The 21276-nt window shown below is 42.2% G+C and overlaps 3 protein-coding genes across 5 annotated transcripts; 2 read left to right on the forward strand and 1 right to left on the reverse strand.

Annotated features, from left to right (window-relative positions):
• Positions 1 to 76: 76 nt before the first annotated feature.
• syap1 (synapse associated protein 1) lies at positions 77 to 7074 on the reverse strand. The gene is made up of 9 exons (NM_001139590.1): positions 6788 to 7074; positions 6491 to 6609; positions 6260 to 6326; positions 2134 to 2207; positions 1835 to 1974; positions 1426 to 1577; positions 1192 to 1253; positions 892 to 1045; positions 77 to 670 (listed from the first exon to the last, which is right to left on the reverse strand). The coding sequence occupies exons 1-9, from the start codon at positions 6993 to 6995 to the stop codon at positions 543 to 545; spliced, it is 1104 nt and encodes a 367-aa protein (NP_001133062.1). The 5' UTR covers positions 6996 to 7074; the 3' UTR covers positions 77 to 542.
• Positions 7075 to 7850: 776 nt separating this feature from the next.
• Positions 7851 to 11566, forward strand: phop2 (Pyridoxal phosphate phosphatase PHOSPHO2). Of its 3 annotated transcripts, none has more exons than XM_045698462.2 (2): positions 7851 to 8061; positions 9644 to 11566. In XM_045698462.2, exons 1-2 carry the CDS (start codon positions 8053 to 8055, stop codon positions 10388 to 10390), a joined length of 756 nt encoding a protein of 251 aa, XP_045554418.1. In that variant the 5' UTR covers positions 7851 to 8052; the 3' UTR covers positions 10391 to 11566.
• On the forward strand, positions 11066 to 20113 carry LOC106575907 (kelch-like protein 23). The gene is given in 8 exon segments (XM_014152627.3): positions 11066 to 11273; positions 11791 to 12106; positions 16441 to 16647; positions 16825 to 17566; positions 17843 to 17995; positions 19636 to 19766; positions 19768 to 19821; positions 19823 to 20113. Coding segments are annotated over 8 exon segments (1905 nt in total). The 5' UTR covers positions 11066 to 11262.
• Positions 20114 to 21276: the final 1163 nt, after the last annotated feature.

A 21276-nucleotide genomic window follows, 5' to 3' on the forward strand; every position in this document is an offset into this window, starting at 1 on the left:
AAACCCTTCCCTATACAGCCCTTTAGATATTACAATCTGTCTGTATTTTTCATCAAGGAAAGACATTTAGACAATGGGAAAGAAGTATATTTATTAGGGAAAAACTGAAGACAGGATTTGAGAAGCACAGAAACAAGTATTATTTGGATAGATGTACACATCCCAACTGTGAAGGAATTCCAGAAAAAGAAAAGAGCAGAAAAGAGAAAAAAAATAACAATATGCAATATGTCAGTTGCCTCCTCGCCCATAAACGTTCACAGCTAAAATGTCAGCCAGCCACTAAACTGTACAGACAGAAAATGTATATTATACAGTATTTCAACACCAGACCACCTCCAGATCAGAATATACCCCATAGATGTACCCATTCTTGTGTGCTGAAACAAACAGTTTATGGTTTGTATGCAGCGGTTCCCTTCATTTCTATACCATTCTATTTCTATGGTCTAGACTAGACACTGTCATGGTTTCTGATCCTTCATGGTGCTCTCTCTCATATCAGAGATACTAGACTGAAGCAAGATGGGTCGGTCATCACTCTACTCATCCGACTGAAGCATCTTCTCAATCTCTTTATCCCAGTTGTCATCTCTGTTGTCTGCCTCCGTCACTACCTCATACTCCTGTAACTCTGCCTGGAGTTCCTTCTCCCAGTCCGCTGTCTCCTCTGAACAAATAACAGCATTATGAGAACAATGCTACAGACTGAAGAGAAAAGAGCTAAACATGTCATTCACTCTCTTCTAATTCAACATCCAGCTCTACCACCTGAGCCATTATATTAAATCCAAGCCCTTTCCAGGTTCCAGTGAAATCAACCAATAGAACTCTGGAGTTCTTGCTAGTTGTTTGTTACTCTAGATATGATCTAATAGTTCTAGAACTGACCCTCTGGAGTTGCAGCGTCCTCCTTCTTGTCCAGCACCAGCTGTTCCATCTCCTTCCTCAGGTCTTCATGGTCGATGTTACAGGAGTCAAAGGCATCGCTCACAAACTCGGAGACCCCAGGGCTGGTGGAGATCTCATTCTCCTCTTCCTCCTGCTGTTTAACAACATTAAAAGAGAATCCAGACCATTTCATACATTTGACTTGATATTTACACAGTATTTCAGTGGTCTATATATAGACATGTACAGAATTATTCAAAGGGACTGACTTTTCTTCAGAAAAACAAAACATTGACTCACCTCTCCACTCTTGGGAATGTCACTAATGGATACTGGAGGTGTTTTTGGTCTGATGGTATTTTCTGCATGATAACAACAATAACATGAAACAGAAGTTAGGCTATAAACTGTTGCTTGACAGTAGTTCACCAATTGCTCTGATTTGCCCATAACACCAATGCAATGTTTTTAGTTAAGGACTTGTCAGGATCACACAAACTGAATTCTGACCAACCATAGAACAGAATAGAGTACCTGTGAGGCTGACACCCTCCGGGCTGATGGTCTTCTGCTCCTCTCTGTTGTCTACAGCCTGCTGCTGTGCTGCCAGAGCAGTGAGCTGGGCCGACTGCTTTATCAGGGACACACGGTAGAAGTAGTTCCTCCAGAACACATCCTCCTTCACTCTAAACATACAGAGCATTGAATATAAGTAACATACACATATTCTTAAGCCTGATTGAGCGATAGTTCACCATTCTTTTTCACTTGAAAGCAGCAATCTGGCTGGTTCTAAGAGGCTTATCAATGGACAGGACTGGCATCAACCAACATCAGCCAACAGGCCAACTTTATGCCTGCAATCTCTATCTGTAAATAACTCTGGGTTGAAGTGCAGTAATAGATTTGTAATGGATTAGATTTGTAATGGCTGTCTGCTGACTGTTTGGGGACCAGGTCGAAGCGCATCCTGTTCAGTAGCTCATCTTCCTGCAGCATCACCATGGCGATAGGATACATCTGCTCAGAGTCGAACTGGAACTGAACTCCAGCTGGTGGGTCTCTCAGGAAGTTCCTCCTGTCCTGGAATAACAGAACAATAAAGTTGTTGAATTTAAATCAAATTGAAAAAGGTACAAGCAACACAATGCACTCTGACAGTGATGAGATCCAATTGGATGGAATCAAATCACAAACTCTAAGTGCACTATGTGGACAGACAATGTTAGAAATGCTACTAACAGCGGACAAAGCCAGGATCTGTTGCTGAATGGTCTCCTCCTCACTGTAGCCAACCCATGGTGGTACAGCTGTGTCTGGAAGGGAACAAGAACAAACCACTTTAATTCCACCATGGATGGATGGATGGATGGATGTATGGATAACTATGATCATGTTTACTGGTATATCATCTCAAGATAGCTAAACAGACTGGCAAGCAGACAAACATTCTACTCTGTCATTTATCACCAGTATCCCTGCACATTGATATGGTGCTGGTACTGGCCTGTAGAGTACATTCTCCGGTGGGTTTTATTTATTGTGTTACCTGACCTGACTTAGCATCTGTTCTCTTTTTTTTTTTTTTTTAGAACCTATTCTGGATTTGTCACTTTTCTATTTCTTTACCTTGATATTGAATAGGCATTGTTGAGAAAGAGCTTGTAAGTAAGCATTTCACTTGACTGTTTACACCTGTTGTGTCCTGTGCTTATAGTTAACCAAAACGAATCATGAAAACTATTTAGTAAACTGAAATAAAATAATTAGCCAACCCGTTAGAAAAACTAAAGCTATACTGAAATGATACTTTAAATGGCTGTAGCCATACTGAGTGGTAAGGGTAAAGCAAATGACTGTAGACGAAAGTCGAGGAGTGAAGTCGGGGTAGGTGCATCTGCGACAGCCAAAAGTCAGACACTAATGCGGTTTTCCAACAACAAGGCATGTCGGCGCTAGTCGGATAATTTCCTCCCCAGAATGACTAACAAAAGTGATCCGCTCTAACGCGGCCACTGAAATGAGCACGACGCAAGACTGCTCTCACACCGTCTCCCAGAGTATCTGCGCTTCACACTGTTACAACACGGTAGCTACGGGACCAAAACAGCAGACTTTTAACCTCGTTTCAACTCCTGGTTGTTGCGGAAATTGACCCACTACTACTGTTTACTTTGTGCATCTACGTCAGGGGTGTCAAACTCATTCCATGGAGGGTCTAGTGTCTGCAGGCTTTTGGTTTTTCATTTCAATTAAGACCTAGACAACCAGGTGAGGGGAGTTTCTTACTAAATCAGTGACCATAATTCATCAATCAAGTACAAGAGAGGAGCGAAACCCCGCAGACACTCGGCCCTCCATGTGATGAGTTGGATAGATATGATCTACGTCAGGGATTCCCAAACTGGGGTACACCAAATAAAAACGTGGTTCACATTTTAAAAAACATGTTTTTTGTTGAATTGAACACATTTAAACAGTGAATTGAACATATTTCAACAGTGAATTTATCTTTTCCAACGGGGCTATACATATGGGTGAAGTTTCTCGCCCGAGTAGCCTCGTTTCACTGCCCAAAATAAAATTAAACCATCTAGTGTTCAGCGAAATAACAACAATGTCAAATAATTAACATCCTATCACATTAACAGTTACTCTCTCGCAGGAATTCCACTAAACTCCGTATGTAGCTGCTGCTCATTCCGTTTGCTCGAAAATTGATAAATTGTTAAAAAAGGTAATGCCCGCGTCCATAGAGACACTACCATCAGTACTACACAAGTTGTTCTGCTTCCACGAGCACGTCCAATGCTAGCATCAGTAATTCTACATGTTGTTAGACCAGCTAGCATGGACACTGACAGTTGTGAATCTGATGCAGCTGAAGAGCTACTTGGCCCCTTACCCAGGAAAGCACCGAACAGACAGGGACGTTGGACCATCGAAGAGACGCAAATATGATAATAACTACATTGATTTGGGGTTCACTTATATTGGGAGCAGTGCCTTTCCTCAGCCAAAGTGTGTTATATGTGCAAAAGTACTATCTCACAACTCGAAGAAACCTTCACTCTTGCGCAGACATTTAGAAACAAAACATGCCAATTTGAAAAATAAGCCGCGGGAGTTTTTTTTGAGCGAGAATTAAGACGACTTGTGAGTAGTAAGACATGTATAAAAGCAACAGATACCATTAATAAGAAGGGGCTAGAAGCGTCTTATATGGTGAGCTACAGAGTGGCAAGGACAGGCAAGCCCCATACTATTGTGGAGGACTTAATTCTTCCTGCTGCCATGGATATGGCTGGGACAATACTGGGGGAAAAGGCCAAAAAAAACTATACAGACAATGTCTTCATCAAACAACACTGTTTCACGCATCAGTGCCATGGCAGGAGATGTTTTGAAACAATTACTGCTTTGCATACAAGCCAGTGAATTCTATGCGTTACAGCTGGATGAGTCAACAGACATGACAGGCCTGGCACAGATCCTGGTATATGGCCGTTACGTTTATGGGGGGTCAATTAAGGAAGACATCCTCTTCTGCAAACCAGGACAACAGGAGAGGATATTTGTAAAGTACTGGACAGCTTTGTGACATCAAATGGACTTTGGTGGTCAAGATGTGTTGTCATCTGTACTGATGGCTCAAAAGCCATGACAGGGAGACATAGTGGAGGGGTAACGCACGTGCAAGCAGTTGCTCCCGATGCCACTTGGGTACACTGCAGCATCCACCGAGAGGCTCTTGCTGCCAAGGGAATGCTTGACAGCGTGAAAGATGTTTTGGACACTACAGTGAAAATGGTTAGCTTTGTTAAAGCAAGGCCCCTGAACTCTTGTGTATTTTCTGCACTATGCAATGATATGGGCAGCGCTTTTCAGACCATGCAACGCTTTTACAACATACAGAAGTGCGCTAGTTATCAAGGGGCAAAGTATTGACACATTTTTTTAATTGAGAGACGAGCTTAAAGTTTTCTTTACTGACCATAATTTTCACTTGTCTGACCGCTTGCATGATGACGAGTTTCTCACACGACTGGCCTATCTGGGTGATGTTTTTTCTCACCTGAATCGAGGATTACAGAGACTCTCTGCAACTATATTCAATGTGCGGGACAAAATTGAGGCTATGATTAAGAAGTTGGAGCTTTTCTGTCTGCATTTTTTTGTGTGCAAATGAACTCAAGCTTACGGGACAATGTAAAATGTGATATAACGAAGCACCTGAGCTGTGTGCGCAATTACGCAGGTACTTTCCTGAAACGGATGACACAAACAGCTGGATTCTTTATCCCTTTCATGCCCTGCCTCCAGTCCACTTAACGATATCTGAACAAGAGCCTCATCGAAATTGGAACAAGCGGTTCTGTGAAAATGTTATTTAATCAGAAGCCACTGCCAGATTTCTGGATTGGGCTGCGCTCAGAGTATCCTGCCTTGGCAAATTGTGCTGTTATGCCCTTTGCAACCACGTACCTATGTGGGAGTGGATTCTCGGCCCTCACTAGCATGAAAACTAAATACTGGCACAGACTGTGTTGAAAATGATTTAAAACTGAGACTCTCTCCAATACAACCCAACATTGCAGAGTTATGTGCATCCTTTCAAGCACATCCTTCTCATTAACCTGTGGTGAGTTATTCACAATTTCAATGAACAAATAAGGTTTTATATGTAAGATGGTTAAATAAAGATCAAAATTATTGATTTATTTGTGCCCTGGTCCTATAAGAGCTCTGTCACTTCCCACGAGTCGGGTTGTGACAAAAACTCACTCACACCCATTCTTATGTTTAATAAATGTATCGTATAGTGTGTGTGGCAGGCTTACAATGATGGCAAAAAACAACATTTGAGAGTGCGCTGACCGTGGTGCTAGGGGGGGTACGCAGCTGGAGGTTGAATGTTTTAAGGGGTACGGGACTATAAAAAGTTTGGGAACCACTGATCTACGTCATCTCGCTGAGTCTTCCTTTAAACCTATTACTGCCCCCCCCCCCAGTGGCAGGAAGTGACATCCTCAAAATCAAAACAACGATACAACACATAAAAAGGCTACTAGCCTCCCATGCATAGGCTACTGTCTGTCCCTAACACTAAAACTAAATAATATGAAAACAAAAATATTTTCATAAAACATTAACCAAATAAAAACGAAACAAGTGGATCTGAAAACTTAAACTAAACCAAATGTCAAATAAAAATCTGAAAATGAATAGAAATAGAAACTAATATAAAAACACTAAACAATAATAACCTTGCTGTGCACGTGACAAATGTTGATTTGAGGACACAGAGTACAAGGAGTGGAAGGTAAGCTAATCTCTAGTGGGTATGATGTTATGTCTCCACACTGACCTGATTTCTTAGCTTTCTTTTCTTGGACAAATTTGTCCTGTTCTTTTTTGAAGTCCCCCAAAATAGTCTGGAAAGCAGAAACACAGGCATGTGATGTTACAAGACAGAAACCTCAAAGCTTCAAGAAATCAGCGGTTTTGAGCGAACACCAGAGAGGGTGTTATATAGCAACCTACACTAAAACACCCTCCTTGTCAAACAGAATTCAGGAAAGTGGAGCATGCCATGCACCTTGTCAAAAATTCCATCTATGTTCCCTTCTTCCACACTCTTCTTGATGGTGTGTGCTGTCTCTGCCACAGAGTTGGAGATCTTCTTGGTGGCATTGCTGGCAAAGTTGAATATTAAGCCTGTATATGTAACAGGGATATAAAATCTGGATCACTTTCTCAGCTTCAGATGGCATTGTTTGCCTGCCAAAACTTGAATGACAATGTATTGTTGTCTCTTAGGCCTACATAATCATTATTAGTCTGTTAATCACTTTTCACATGAATATAAATTAAAACCATCTATAATCTTCCTTACCACCGAATCCTTTAGCTTGCTGAGAGATGAGTTGGACGGTGTCTCCGTCCTCCTGCCCCAGTTCTTCTGTTGCTGGAGGTTCGTGTTGTTTGTTTACTTCATTTTGGTCTTGAACAATTTTCTCCTCCACAGCAACGTCAGCCACTTCGCTCTCCTCTGTCGTCGAGGTGTTCTCTATACCCAGCCACGTTCCCCATCCTTTGAACATTTTCGCCGATGTCTTTCGGGTGTAGCTATGATAGAAATCGATTGTAAACTAAGTGCTTAGAATTGTACCTTCATGGTTCTGTGTTTACGTCGCCAGGAAGCAGTGCTATTCTTGTTCTTTTTTTCCAGAATAAATACAAAACGAGCGCATTACTGCCGCCTGCTGTTACATCTGGGAAATGTTAGGGATATTGTTACAAAACGAGAGATGTTATCAGATCAAATGTGGGATTCGAACAACAGTGTGTTATTTAAGAAGAAACAAAATGGACCGCTTTGCCAGAGAACAATCTAAGCTGTCCCACTGTTTTTTGTTGTTGTATTTTATTCACTAGTTCTCATTCCACACCAACAGGTGACAGTGATGTCCCTTTTTATTGGTTAGTTAGACAGCGATACGAAACAAATGAGGAAGTATTGGTGCTTTCAACAAAACTGGGAACTCAGAAAAAAACGATGTCAAATCATGAAGTCAGTGATCTTCAGGTCGGGGCTTGATTTTTTTTCTCGAGATCGCGGTTGTCTTGAACCAGAGATATTAAAGAAAGGAGGAGATAGGAATTCCATTGTTCAATGAATAGACTGTCAACCAATCGCGGTCAAGTTGTCATACTGTGTCACACGGTTGCTGGGATAATCGTCAGGGTATTAGTCGAGAAACGTACCTATTTTCCTCAAAAGTACGTAATATCATGATTCCAAAGCTATATGATTTTACAGAGAACAAGTTAATTATCTCACATCTTGGAAAATAGTTGCATGTTGTACTTTTTGACGAAATTCCTGCTAATGTTGGGTTTTTGAGCTAGCGCCCAATTAACTCCCATTCACTATTTGAAGGAGAACTCGCCTTGTCCCAGAATCACCCAGAATGCACCACATTGACGACGCATGGTCAAACGAACTCATTTGGCATTCATACGGTTTTCCATCTCCTCAAAAGTGTCTCTGCTTGAACGCCCCGAAGTCGGAGATTTCCGAGGTCAGAGCGGCTCAATAAAATCGTCTTTATAATTAAACCAAGATAGACCACAGCCTGTCGTTTCAAACGGGAACAAATGACTCTGGTAGGCAGAGCCAAGCACGAGATAGAGACATTATATTATTACCATTAAGGAACGCCTACTCTGTAAACTGCACTTCTGCAATAACTCAATTCGCCTTCGCACTCCTAACAACGCGATTTTTAAAACTTTGGCAAAGGGTAAAGTCTACAAAACTTAGTCCACTCTGTTCGTAACAGATTATAGTTATGGGAACAGAAAACTGTATTGAGATCAAATGTTTAGTCGATGACAAAATGTGCAGAATCTCGGTCAAAATCCATCGAGTTCCATCTTCTCCCACTGCTGGCCACTGGGCTTCCTCTCGCTACCAATTTGGTAGCGAAAGGAAATGCCAAGCGGATGCTTCACATTTATACATCCGGAGGAATATCTGTCTCATTGTTCTGTGGCTCAATGGTTCCCAGTTCCCAGTTGTTTCGAACGCGGCATGTCTCAAGTGTGTGTTTAAGATCCATCCGGCGATGTCACGCATCTAAATTTACATTTGTGTAAACGGTGTAACAACAGTGTCGGGTAAGATCCTAAGTGAATACACACATTAATACATAGATTATTTGACAAGCAGTTTACTGTTTAGAACGATGTAAAAGGAGATAGCTACTGTACTTGGTGTGTAATAGATTGACTGTTAGCTAGCCAGTTCCTAGCTAGTCAGCAGTCAGTCCAAAGAACACTCTTAGTCATTCAGTAGCTAGCTAGATAGATACTGCTTGGTCACTAGCCTTTTTCACTTCCTGTTCAGTGTCTGTCTGCCTGCCCCCTCCCCAGTGGTGGAAAAAGTACTCAATTGTCATACTTTAGTAAAAGTAAAGATACCTTAATAGAAAATTACTCAATTAAAAGTGAAAGTCACCCAGTAAAATACCACTTGAGTAAAGGTCTAAAACTATTTGGTTTAAAATATAAGTATCAAAACTAAATGGAATTTCTAAAATATCCTTAAGTATTAAAAGTATAAATCATTTCAAATTCCTTATAACCGAAAGGTTGCAAGTTCGAATCCCCGAGCTGACACGGTATAAATCTGTTCTGCCCCTGAACAAGGCAGTTAACCCACTGTTCCTAGCCCGTCATTGTAAATAAGAATTCGTTCTTAACTGACTTGCCTAGTAAAATAAAGGTACAAAAAAAATACTAAGCAAAGCAGACAACACCGTTAAAAAATATATATATATTATTTAGTGAGTCCGCCAGATCAGAGGCAGTAGGAATGACCAGGGATGTTCTCTTGATAAGTGTGTGAATTGGACCAGTTCCTGTCAAAATGTAACGAGTACTTTTGGGTGTCAGGCAAAATGTATGGAGTAAAATGTACATAATTTTCTTTAGGAATGTGGTGAAGTAAATGTAAATGTTGCCAAAAATATAAATAGTAAAGTAAAGTACAGATACTTTAAAGTACTACTTAAGTAATTATTTTGGGTATTTTACTTAAGTACTTTACACCACTGCCTCTCCCTGTCTCTCCTAGCTCTCTCTCTCTCCCCCTCTCACCCCTCTCTCTCGCTCTCTCTCGCTCTCTCTGTGTCTGGCTGCCTGTCCGTGTCTCTTCTAACAAACCTATTCCAACACTGTTTTGCAGCAGAGGAGAATCATCATGAAGACTCTGCTGGTGTTTGACTTCGACCACACCTTGGTGGATGACAACAGCGACACCTGGGTCATTCAGTGTATCCCGGACCAATGCCTGCCAGACCTGGTCAAGAACTCCTACCAGAAGGGACGCTGGACAGAGTACATGGGCAGAGTCATGTCCTATATAGGAGATCAGGACATCAGCCCCGATACAATCCGAAGTGTGATGGAGACAATACCGTTTACAGATGGAATGATTGAACTGTTGACGTTCATTGTGAGTAACAAGAACGACATTGACTGCATCATTATCTCAGATTCAAACACAGTGTTCATCGACTGGATACTGCAAGTGGCTGGGGTTCAAGCCGCGGTCGACCAAGTCTTCACCAACCCGGCTACGTTTGACAAGCGTGGATACATGGAGATAGAATGCTACCATTCTCACCAGTGTAGCCAGTGCCCTGTCAATCTGTGTAAGAGGAAAGTGCTGGTTGATTTCCTAGCAGGGCAGTTGAAGGGAGGGGTAGACTATCAGAGAACTTTCTATGTAGGGGACGGAGGGAACGACCTTTGCCCTTCCAACAGTCTAAGGGAAGGAGATGTGGTGTTTCCTAGAAAGGGTTACACCTTGGAGAGGCTGCTCTCTAGGCAGAGTGCACAACAAGGAGAGGGTTCATCGAACCCAAGAGTCATAGGATGGACAAGCGGAAGAGAGATCCTGATGGAACTGAAAGCATGTGTTCCCCTGTAAGGATAGTGTACAGCTCTTACTCATACTAAAATAAGTGTACTTGCAATGATAAAAACTGTACCAAATGCTTGGGAGGGAAGGATTGTGATTGTGTCTTTGTCCTGGTTTGAAACGTTTTTGAAGATCATATTTTAAATCTGTGGGACTGTATCACATCACTCTCTCAGGTTCAGATGCAAATGAATGTACATCTTTGTGCTTGTTTTTGTCTTTAGCAAATGTAGGGAGATACAGAACCCACTAGACAGAAAAGGAAAAAACCAATCACACCTGTAAATTACATGTTATAACTGTTTAGAATTAAATATATATTCTAGGATGTACAGTCAATAAAATACATTGGCATCACTTTTTACTAGGGCACTATCTATGTGAAAAATGTATTACCAGTCCAGTGTATTAACAGTCCAGTGTATTACCAGTGCAATTATTTGTTGTCTCTATTAGGCTCTATTCTGAGTGTTATTATATAAATTGACGGTTTCTGCTTCAGCAGTGCGGTTTCGTGGACCGTGACCCCGTCTCCCTGCCTCCCAAGATACCTCTCTGTCTGTCCCTTGTTTTGTCAATACGCTGATAGTAGGACGAGGCGCGGTGAATGTGATTGGTCGAATGCTGCTATTTGCTGCTGGTAAGATTTTGTGCGGCGGAGATGCTCTGTCACATCAGCTGAGCGCCTGCCGCGTCAACCTAAATAGATAACGAAACCAAATAGCGGAATGTCCGTTTTTTTCTAAAGGACTGTCCGGGTTTATTTGATTGGTTGCTTTACAAGGGAATTGCGTATAAATAAGGATCTACAACAGATGGCGTGTGATGCCTTTTGACTCGCTCCAAACACAGAGAATGCTTTAACAATAGGATAGTAAACCATGTCGAGCAGGTAAATATGTGGCTATTGTTCAGTGAGCTGTGTTAAGGATCTTCACTCGGGACTATTTAGATTGAATGGTATTCTGTCAAGTGTATGTAGGCCTATGTGAATGCGTTACATTGTGTTTTAAATAAGACTAATAGATGACATAATCAAATACTCCCTGGATCCATTGTAAATCCATGTATGTTTACTATCTGTGCTCAGTTAATCGTTTTTTGCAAGGTGTTGCTGCTTACAGTATTGCAAAATGTTCATTATGCAATGTTTTATGTTTTAGCAATAAACCCAATTTGATTCTATCAATCTTCATTCATTTAAATGTCATGTTGAAACTAATTCCCATTGCGGTTTCCATTCTACAGACCATAGCGTGTCTTAACGTCAGTATAACCAGATGTGTAAAGGGACAGGGAAGTCCAACGTCATATGTCCTGTATTACTAATGTATAATGCATGGATGTGCCAAGTCAATGGCATACATTTTTAAAGGGTACATTAAGATATTTAATGTCTCGTGTTTCAGGAACACAATGTCATCTAAGGGACAGGAGTCGCCGGAATCCTTCTACACCTATGATTTCTGTGACCTAACCCATCCCACGGAGGTTCTAGAAGCCCTCAGAGAATACTACACAGAAGGCTTGTTCACTGACATAGCTCTACAGTGCTCTACAGGGGAGGTCTTCCACTGCCATAAAGTGGCTCTATGCTCCCGTAGTTCCTACTTCAGAGCCATGTTCACAGCAGATATGAGAGAGAGGTCCCACAGTGTCATCAGACTACCTGGGGTAGATGTGGAGGTGCTGACGACTCTGGTGGACTATGTATACACCTCCAAGGTAGGCTACACCTCTGAGACCATTTATGAGTGACTGTGTCCATTATATGAATGTAGTAGTCTAATATTAAAAAATGTAATGTATATTTTTTTTCTTCTTCTATTTAACCTTTATTTAGCTATGCAAGTCAGTTAAGAACAAATTCTTATTTATAATGACGGCCTCCCAAAAGGCAAAATCATCTATGATTGCTTATGGTCTCTCAAAACTCATTTAGTTATCTTCAATGTTGTTTTTACTTTGTAGCATGTTTTATAGCATGTTTTGTAGCATGCTTTAATATTCAGATGTTCACATATAACTTTTTACTGCAGTGGGCTAAATCAGGGGCATACAGAGTGTTTCTTGGTAGTCTTAAACACATCTACTTTGTAACAAAAGTATCCACCTCACACACATGATCATGGGTTTAACATAAGAAGACACCTGTATCATGTCAGCTATAGAGTTGAAATGTATTACATTTTGATTTTGCATCCCAATATTATACTTTATATACATTACAGAAGACTGAAATTTAACAAAACTGTTTGACATAGAAACACAAGATTTTTGTCTGTTAAAAAAAAGGAATAATCTTTATCAATGATGAAACATATGAATAACATTCCACCCACGAGGCCAAAGAGGACACATTTGGTCATTGACTGCAGCAAAGGGCTACATAATACCCAATATGATCAAAAGTATGTGGACACCCGCTCGTCCAACATCTCATTCCTAAATCATGGGCATTAATATGGAGTTGGTCCCCCCTTTGCATTAGTGAGGTTGGGCACGGATGTTGGGCGGTTAGGCCTGGTTCGCAGTCGGCGTTCCAATTCATCCCAAAGGTGTTCGATGGGGATGAGGTCAGGGCTCTGTGCAGACCAGTCAAGTTTTTCCACATTTATCTCGACAAACCATTTCTGTATGGACCTTGCTTTGTGCATGGGGGCATTGTCATAATGAAACAGAAAAGGGCCTTCCCCAAAACTGTTGCCAAAAAACTTGGTAGCACATAATCATCTAGAATGTCATTGCATGCTGTAGCGTTAAGATTTCCTGTCACTGGAACTAAGGTGCCTAGCCCGAACCATGAAAAACAGCCCCAGACCATTATTCCTGCTCCACCAAACAGCTGGCACTGTGCATTGGGGCAGTTGGCGTTCTCTTGGGATCCGCCAAACCCAGATTCGTCCATTGGACTGCCAGGTGGTGAAGTGTGATTCATCACTCCAGAAAACGCATTTCCAATGATCCAGAGTCCAATGGTGGCGAGCTTTACACCACTCCAGCCGACGCTTGGCATTGCGAATGGGGATCTTAGACTTGTGTACGGCTGCTCGACCATGGAAACCCATTTCATGAAGCTCCTGATGAACAGTTCTTGTGCTGACGTTGCTTTCAGAGGCAGTTTGGAACTCGTTAGTGAGTGTTGCAACCGAGGACAGACGATTTTTACGATGTTTAGGACTCGCCGGTCCCATTCTGTGAGCTTGTGTGGCCTACCACTTCGCGGCTGAGCCGTTGTTGCTCCTAGACGTTTACACTTCACAATAACAGCACTTACAGTTGACCGGGGAAGACATTTGACAAACTGATTTGTTTGAAAGGTGGCATCCTATGATGGTGCCATGTTGAAAGTCACTGAGCGCTTCAGTAAGGCCATTCTACTGCCAGTGTTTGTCTATGGAGATTGCATGGCGGTGTGCTCGATTTTGTACACCCGTCAGCAACGGGTGTGGCTGAAATAGCCTAATCCACTAATTTGAAGGGGTGTTCACATACTTTGTATGTACAGTTGAAGTCAGAAGTTTACATACACCTTAGCCAAATACATTTAAACTCAGTTTTTCACAATTCCTGACATTTAATCCTTGTAAAAATGCCCTGTCTTGGGTCAGTTAGGATCACCACTTTATTTTAAGAATGTGAAATGTCAGAATAATAGTAGAGAGAATTATTTATTTCAGCTTTTATTTCTTTCATCACAATTAGTATTTGGTAGCATTGCCTTTAAATTGTTTAACTTGGGTCAAACGTTTCGGCTAGCCTTCCACAAATTTTGGCCCATTCCTCCTGACAGAGCTGGTGTAACTGAGTCAGGTTTGTAGGCCTCCTTGCTTGCACACACTTTTTCAGTTCTGCCCACAATGTCACGGTTGTCGTAAGGAGAGGACCAAAATGCAGCAGGGAAGTGTATACTCATCTTCTTTATTACGGACAAAGAAGGAAAAAAAATAAAAATAAACACAAACGAACTAGACAGTCTTGTCAGGCACACACAGCAAAACAAGAAACAATCTCCCACAAACACATACCCATATATAGGACTCTCAGAGGCAACTAGAAAACACCTGCCTCCAATTGAGAGTCCAACCCCAATTAACTAGACATAGATATACAACTAACCAGAAAGAACATAGAAATACTAACACAGAACATAGCCCCAAAACCCGGAACTAACTAACCAAACACCCTACTAAATAAACCACCACCCCGAACTACATAAACAAAATACCCTCTGCCACGTCCTGACCAAACTACAATTACAAATAATCCCTAATACTGGTCAGGATGTGACACACAAATGTTCTATAGGATTTAGGTCAGGGCTTTGTGATGGCCACTCCAATACCTTGATTTTGTTGTCCTTAAGCCATTTTGCCACAACTTTGGAAGTATGCTTGCGGTCATTGTCCATTTGGAAGACCCATTTGCGACCAAGCTTTAACTTCCTGACTGATGTCTTGAGATGTTGCTTCAATATATCCACATAATTTTCTTTCCTCATGATGCCATCTATTTTGTGAATTGCACCAGTCCCTCCTGCAGCAAAGCACCTCCACAACATGATGCTGCCATCCCCGTGCTTCACGGTTGGGATGGTGTTCTTCGGCTTGCAAGCCTCCCCCTTTTCCTCCAAACATAACGAAGGTCATTATGGCCAAACAGTTCTATTTTTGTTTCATCAGACCAGAGGACATTTCTCCAAAAAGTACAATCTTTGTCCCCATGTGCAGTTGCAAACCGTAGTCTGGTTTTTTTATGGGGGTTTTGGAGCAGTGGCTTCTTCCTTGCTGAGCGACCTTTCAGGTTATGTCGATATAGGACTCGTTTTACTGTGGAAATAGATACTTTTGCACCTGTTTCCGCCAGCATTTTTACAATGTCCTTTGCTGTTGTTCTGGGATTGATTTGCACTTTTCGCACCAAAGTACGTTCATCTCTAGAAGATGAAACGCGTCACCTTCCTGAGCGGTATGACGGCTGCGTGGTCCCATGGTGTTTATACTTGCGTACTATTGTTTGTACAGATGAACGTGGTACCTTCAGGCGTTTGGAAATTGCTCCCAAGGATGAACCAGACTTGTGGAGGTCTCTAATTTTTTTTCTGAGGTCTTGGCTGATTTCTTTTGATTTTCCCATGATGTCAAGCAAAGAGGCACTGAGTTTGAAGGTAGGCCTTGAAATACATCCACAGGTACAACTCCAATTGACTCAAATTATGTCAATTAGCCTATCAGAATCTTCTAAAGCCATAACATCATTTGATGGAGTTTTCCAAGCTATTCAAAGGCACAGTCAACTTAGTGTATGCAAACTTCTGACCCACTGGAATTGTGATACTGTCAGGAGCGTCGTAAAAAGTGGACCAAGGCGCAGCGGGTATTGTGCTCATCTTCCTTTTTATTTGGATAAACGTGAACACTTAACAAAAATAACAACCGACGACGAAAACAGTCCTGTAAGGCTATACATAGAAACAACCACCCACAAACACAAGAGAAAATAAACCCACTTAAATATGGCCTCCAATTAGAAGCAATGACAACCAGCTGCTTCTAATTGGAGGTCGTTCCCAAAACTAACATAGAAATAGAAAAACTAGAAAACCCACATAGAAATAGAAAACATAGAACATAAACCAAAAACCCCGAAACACACTAAACAAACACACCCCTGCCACGTCCTGACCAACTACAATAACAAAATGACCCCTTTTCTGGTCAGGACGTGACAGATACAGTGAATTATAAGTGAAAAAGTCTGTCTGTAAACAATTGTTGGAAAATTACTTGCGTCTTGCACAAAGTAGATGTCGTAACCGACTTGCCAAAACTATAGTTTGTTAACAAGAAATTTGTGGAGTTGTTGAAAAACTAGTTTTAATGACTCCAACCTAAGTGTATGTAAACCTCCGACTTCAACTGTATAGTGTATGTTATTTCATGCGTCCCAAATGGCAACCAATTCCCATACAGTGCAATATGGGCCCTACGGGCGCTGGTCAAAAGTAGTGCAGAATAGGGTGCTATTTGGGACGCAACTTTAAACTCTGTCCCTCCCAGGTCTCCATTACCCAGTGGAATGTAGAGTCTCTGCTGGAGGCTGCAGACCTGCTGCAGTTCGGAGCCGTGAAAACGGCCTGTGAGAACTTCCTGGTTCGTCTCCTCGACGTCGACAACTGTCTGGGCATGCTCAGTTTCGCCCAGCTCCATGTGTGTCTGTCCCTGGAGAATGAGGCACGCAGAGTGCTGCTCTGCCGCTTCCACGAGGTATAGGTTCAGGATTAGGTTTTGGATTATTCCTACACCGTGGTACATATACAGAAACACACAACAAATATGATGTAATTCAATATATATATAAAAACTCAGCAGATATGTATTCTAATAAATCAATAGATGGGTTTATTAAATGTCTTAAGTGATTTGAGAGTGTCGTTTACTCAGGTGGTGAGAGAGGAGGAGTTCCAGGAGCTGGGGGTGGAGAGGGTGAGGAGCCTCCTGCAGGAGGAGAACCTGGCAGAGGTGTTGAAAGAGGAGGTGCTGGTGGAGGGGGTGGTGAGGTGGCTGGCCCACGATACTCTTGCCCGCAGGGGACACTTCCAGGAGCTTCTTCACTCCGCCCACTTAGACCTGAAGGAAGAGTACCTCAGGACTGGCTTGGAGCTTCATAGAGAGTGTCTGGAGACTGCCGCTGAAGACATCCACTCTCTATTTGTCCAAGCTCTGAAGACTGCTTTTAATATCAGTAAAAGCCCTTCGGGACACTGCAGAAGGAGCAGGAGACTGACCTCCAGGATGTTTGTGATAGGAGGGTACCACTGGCACCCTCTGTCTGAGGTCCAGACCTGGGACCCGGTCACGGACCAGTGGCAGCAGGGGGAGGATATGCCAGACCACACCAGGGAGAGTTATGGAGTTACCCTCCTGGGCTCCAACATCTACATTAGCGGCGGCTACAGGACAGACACTACAGAGGCTCTAGATACAGTGTGGGTTTACAGCAGTGATAGTGATAAGTGGACACAGGGGCAGCCCATGCTGTCAGCGAGGTACTACCACTGTTCTGTGGCTCTGCATGGGTGTGTCTACGTCATAGGAGGGTACAGAGGAGGGGCGCCCATGGGGGAAACGGAATTCTATGACCCCCTGAAAATGAAGTGGATTCCCGTAGTTAATATGGTACAAGGTAGGTTGGTCTATGAAAGTTTGGAATAGGACACAGTTGTGTAACTTGACAGTTGATTTTTTGTTGTAAGTTTTGTCATATAGTAAATGTATTTGTTTCATGGGAGTTTCATGGTACTTTTAAGGTTGGAAGCCTTTTAGTGACAATTCCTTCCTTCCTTCCTTCCTTCCTTCCTTCCTTCCTTCCTTCCTTCCTTCCTTCCTTCCTTCCTTCCTTCCTTCCTTCCTTCCTTCCTTCCTTCCTTCCTTCCTTCCTTCCTTCCTTCTCTTGTCACAGGTGTGGGGAACGCTACGGCCTGTGTTCTGAGAGACACAATATATGTGGCAGGCGGTCACTATGGTTACAAGGGAAGCTGCACTTATGATAAGATTCAGACCTACAGGGCAGACGTCAATGAATGGAGCATAACAACGACCTGTCCTCATCCAGGTACCACAACACAACTCAGTTATATCATCCCTGGTTCTATAGAGCTACAGAGAGATCAACTCTGTTATATCATCCCTGGTTCTATAGAGCTACAGAGAGATCAACTCTGTTATATCAGCCCTGGTTCTATAGAGCTACAGAGAGATCAACTCTGTTATATCAGCCCTGGTTCTATAGAGCTACAGAGAGATCAACTCTGTTATATCAGCCCTGGTTCTATAGAGCTACAGAGAGATCAACTCTGTTATATCAGCCCTGGTTCTATAGAGCTACAGAGAGATCAACTCTGTTATATCAGTCCTGGTTCTATAGAGCTACAGAGAGATCAACTCTGTTATATCAGCCCTGGTTCTATAGAGCTACAAAGAGATAAACTCTGTTATATCAGCCCTGGTTCTATAGAGCTACAGAGAGATCAACTCTGTTATATCAGCCCTGGTTCTATAGAGCTACAGAGAGATAAACACTGTTATATCAGCCCTGGTTCTATAGAGCTACAGAGAGATAAACTCTGTTATATCAGTCCTGGTTCTATAGCGCTACAGAGAGATCAACTCTGTTATATCAGCCCTGGTTCTATAGAGCTACAGAGAGATCAACTCTGTTATATCAGCCCTGGTTCTATAGAGCTACAGAGAGATCAACTCTGTTATATCAGCCCTGGTTCTATAGAGCTACAGAGAGATAAACTCTGTTATATCAGCCCTGGTTCTATAGAGCTACAGAGAGATCAACTCTGTTATATCAGCCCTGGTTCTATAGAGCTACAGAGAGATCAACTCTGTTATATCAGCCCTGGTTCTATAGAGCTACAGAGAGATCAACTCTGTTATATCAGCCCTGGTTCTATAGAGCTACAGAGAGATAAACTCTGTTATATCAGCCCTGGTTCTATAGAGCTACAGAGAGATAAACTCTGTTATATCAGCCCTGGTTCTATAGAGCTACAGAGAGATCAACTCTGTTATATCAGCCCTGGTTCTATAGAGCTACAGAGAGATCAACTCTGTTATATCAGCCCTGGTTCTATAGAGCTACAGAGAGATCAACTCTGTTATATCAGCCCTGGTTCTATAGAGCTACAGAGAGATAAACTCTGTTATATCAGCCCTGGTTCTATAGAGCTACAGAGATATCAACTCTGTTATATCAGCCCTGGTTCTATAGAGCTACAGAGAGATAAACTCTGTTATATCAGCCCTGGTTCTATAGAGCTACAGAGAGATCAACTCTGTTATATCAGCCCTGGTTCTATAGAGCTACAGAGAGATAAACTCTGTTATATCAGCCCTGGTTCTATAGAGCTACAGAGAGAAAATGGGACAGTGCATTAAAATCCAAAGGTTCTGGTGCGGCTCAACCACATGAGGAACTCTGTTAATAGCTAACTTACCCCAGGCTTGAAGGAATTATGAAAAACAAATAGTTATGTTGTAGTGCAGCATTCAAACTTGACAAAAATATGAATGCAGAGATGTCTACTCTCTTGAAGCAAAAGTGAAATCATAGGATGCAAACACCATGTAAAGTGATGCACATAAGTAGTAGTCATCCTTCCTGTATTTGAGCAAAGATCATTTATTTGACCTCTGTGCATCAGAACAAAATCCATGAAAGAATCTGTCTTGACCGTCCCTTAGAGTACGGCCTGTGCCTGGTGTCACTGCACCCCAAGCTGTACCTGGTGGGTGGTCAGACCACCATCACAGACTGTTACCAACCGGACAGAGATGAGTGGAGCCAGCTGGCCAGGACCAAGGAGAGGAGGATGGGAGTGTGGCGCCGTGGCCATGAACGGGTCCCTGTACGTCACCGGGGGATACTCCCTACTCCAAGGGCATCTACCTGCAGAGTGTGGAGAGGTACGACCCCGAACAGGACACCTGGGAGATCGTGGGTGGGAATTTACCAGGAGCAGCACGGTCACATGGATGTGTCTGTGTTTACGGTGTTTCGAGAGAGAGAGAGAGAGAGAGAGAGAGAGAGAGAGAGAGAGAGAGAGAGAGAGAGAGAGAGAGAGAGAGAGAGAGAGAGAGAGAGAGAGAGAGAGAGAGAGAGAGAGAGAGAGAGAGAGAGAGAGAGAGAGAGAGAGAGAGAGAGAGAGAGAGAGAGAGATGAGAGAGAGAGAGAGAGAGAGAGAGAGAGGAGAGAGAGAGAGAGAGAGAGAGGAGAGAGAGAGAGAGAGAGAGAGAGAGAGAGATGAGAGAGAGAGAGAGAGAGAGAGAGAGAGAGAGAGAGAGAGAGAGAGCGTTCCAGGTTGTCAGTAATGCAGTTGTGGATGTGTGTGTTTAGAGGCAGAGTGGGGGGTCTTTATTGCTGTTGTGCTGCACTGCACATCTCAGAAAATAGTTTTTGCAAACTATATATTGTATTACTGTTGTTTAACACTTAACCAGGCGTTGTGAGATCGTGTGACTGCCTTTGAGACAACCTGTGAACGTGTCCTTTGTTACTGCTCCGTTCAGAGGACTTTTTCAGACAACTGATGGCATCTGATCTACCTCATCCTGTTATCCTACTATAGACACGGGAACATTTATTGTGTCCAATTAAGACATTTTTGGGCGTGGAATGTTCCCCTATGCTGGAAGTGGGGGCCTGAGTGAAAAAGTTTAGGAAACCCTGAATTAGATAAATAACGGTGTGTTGTTTACAATGATTTGTTTGTTTTATACATTGTATTGTAAAACTTGAGATTGTGTTTTAGCCATTTTGAATGGCAGCAGCTGACACACATTGCAAAGCACGACTAGGGGATTTATACTAAAAGATTCCTTAATATTTATTTACTTTATTTGAACAGGAAAAAAGAGGAGTTGATACCATACAAATGAATGTACAACTTTCATTAGTTTTCTTTCTTTTAATTATAATTTTAAAAGAATCACCGGCAGTAGCCTTTCCTGCAGGAAAATGACCAAATCGCCCTCTAGTGGCCTCATGGTGGAATGTTATTAAGATTTTTCATAATTTTATAATTAATAAACCTTTTTGTGGGGTGGGAGGCGCAGAAAATCCGTTTTTATATGTCAAACGGCTTTGTTATATTTCAGTCTTCTGTGATGTGTAATATTGGGATGAAAACTCAAAATGTAATACATTTCAACTCTATATCTGACTTGGTACAGGTGTCTTCTTTTTAAGCCCATAACCATGTGTGTACTTTTGAAGAACAAAAACTGAACTACATTGAGAAGAACAACATAGGCAGGTCAAGAAACACTCTGTGGAAGGTAAAAGGTTAAAACAAATTTGGAAAAGAGAATTAAATTGAATGAGTC

This window comes from Salmo salar, chromosome 17 (assembly GCF_965601325.2).
Source record: "Salmo salar chromosome 17, fSalSal1, whole genome shotgun sequence".
Taxonomy (NCBI): Eukaryota; Metazoa; Chordata; class Actinopteri; order Salmoniformes; family Salmonidae; genus Salmo; species Salmo salar.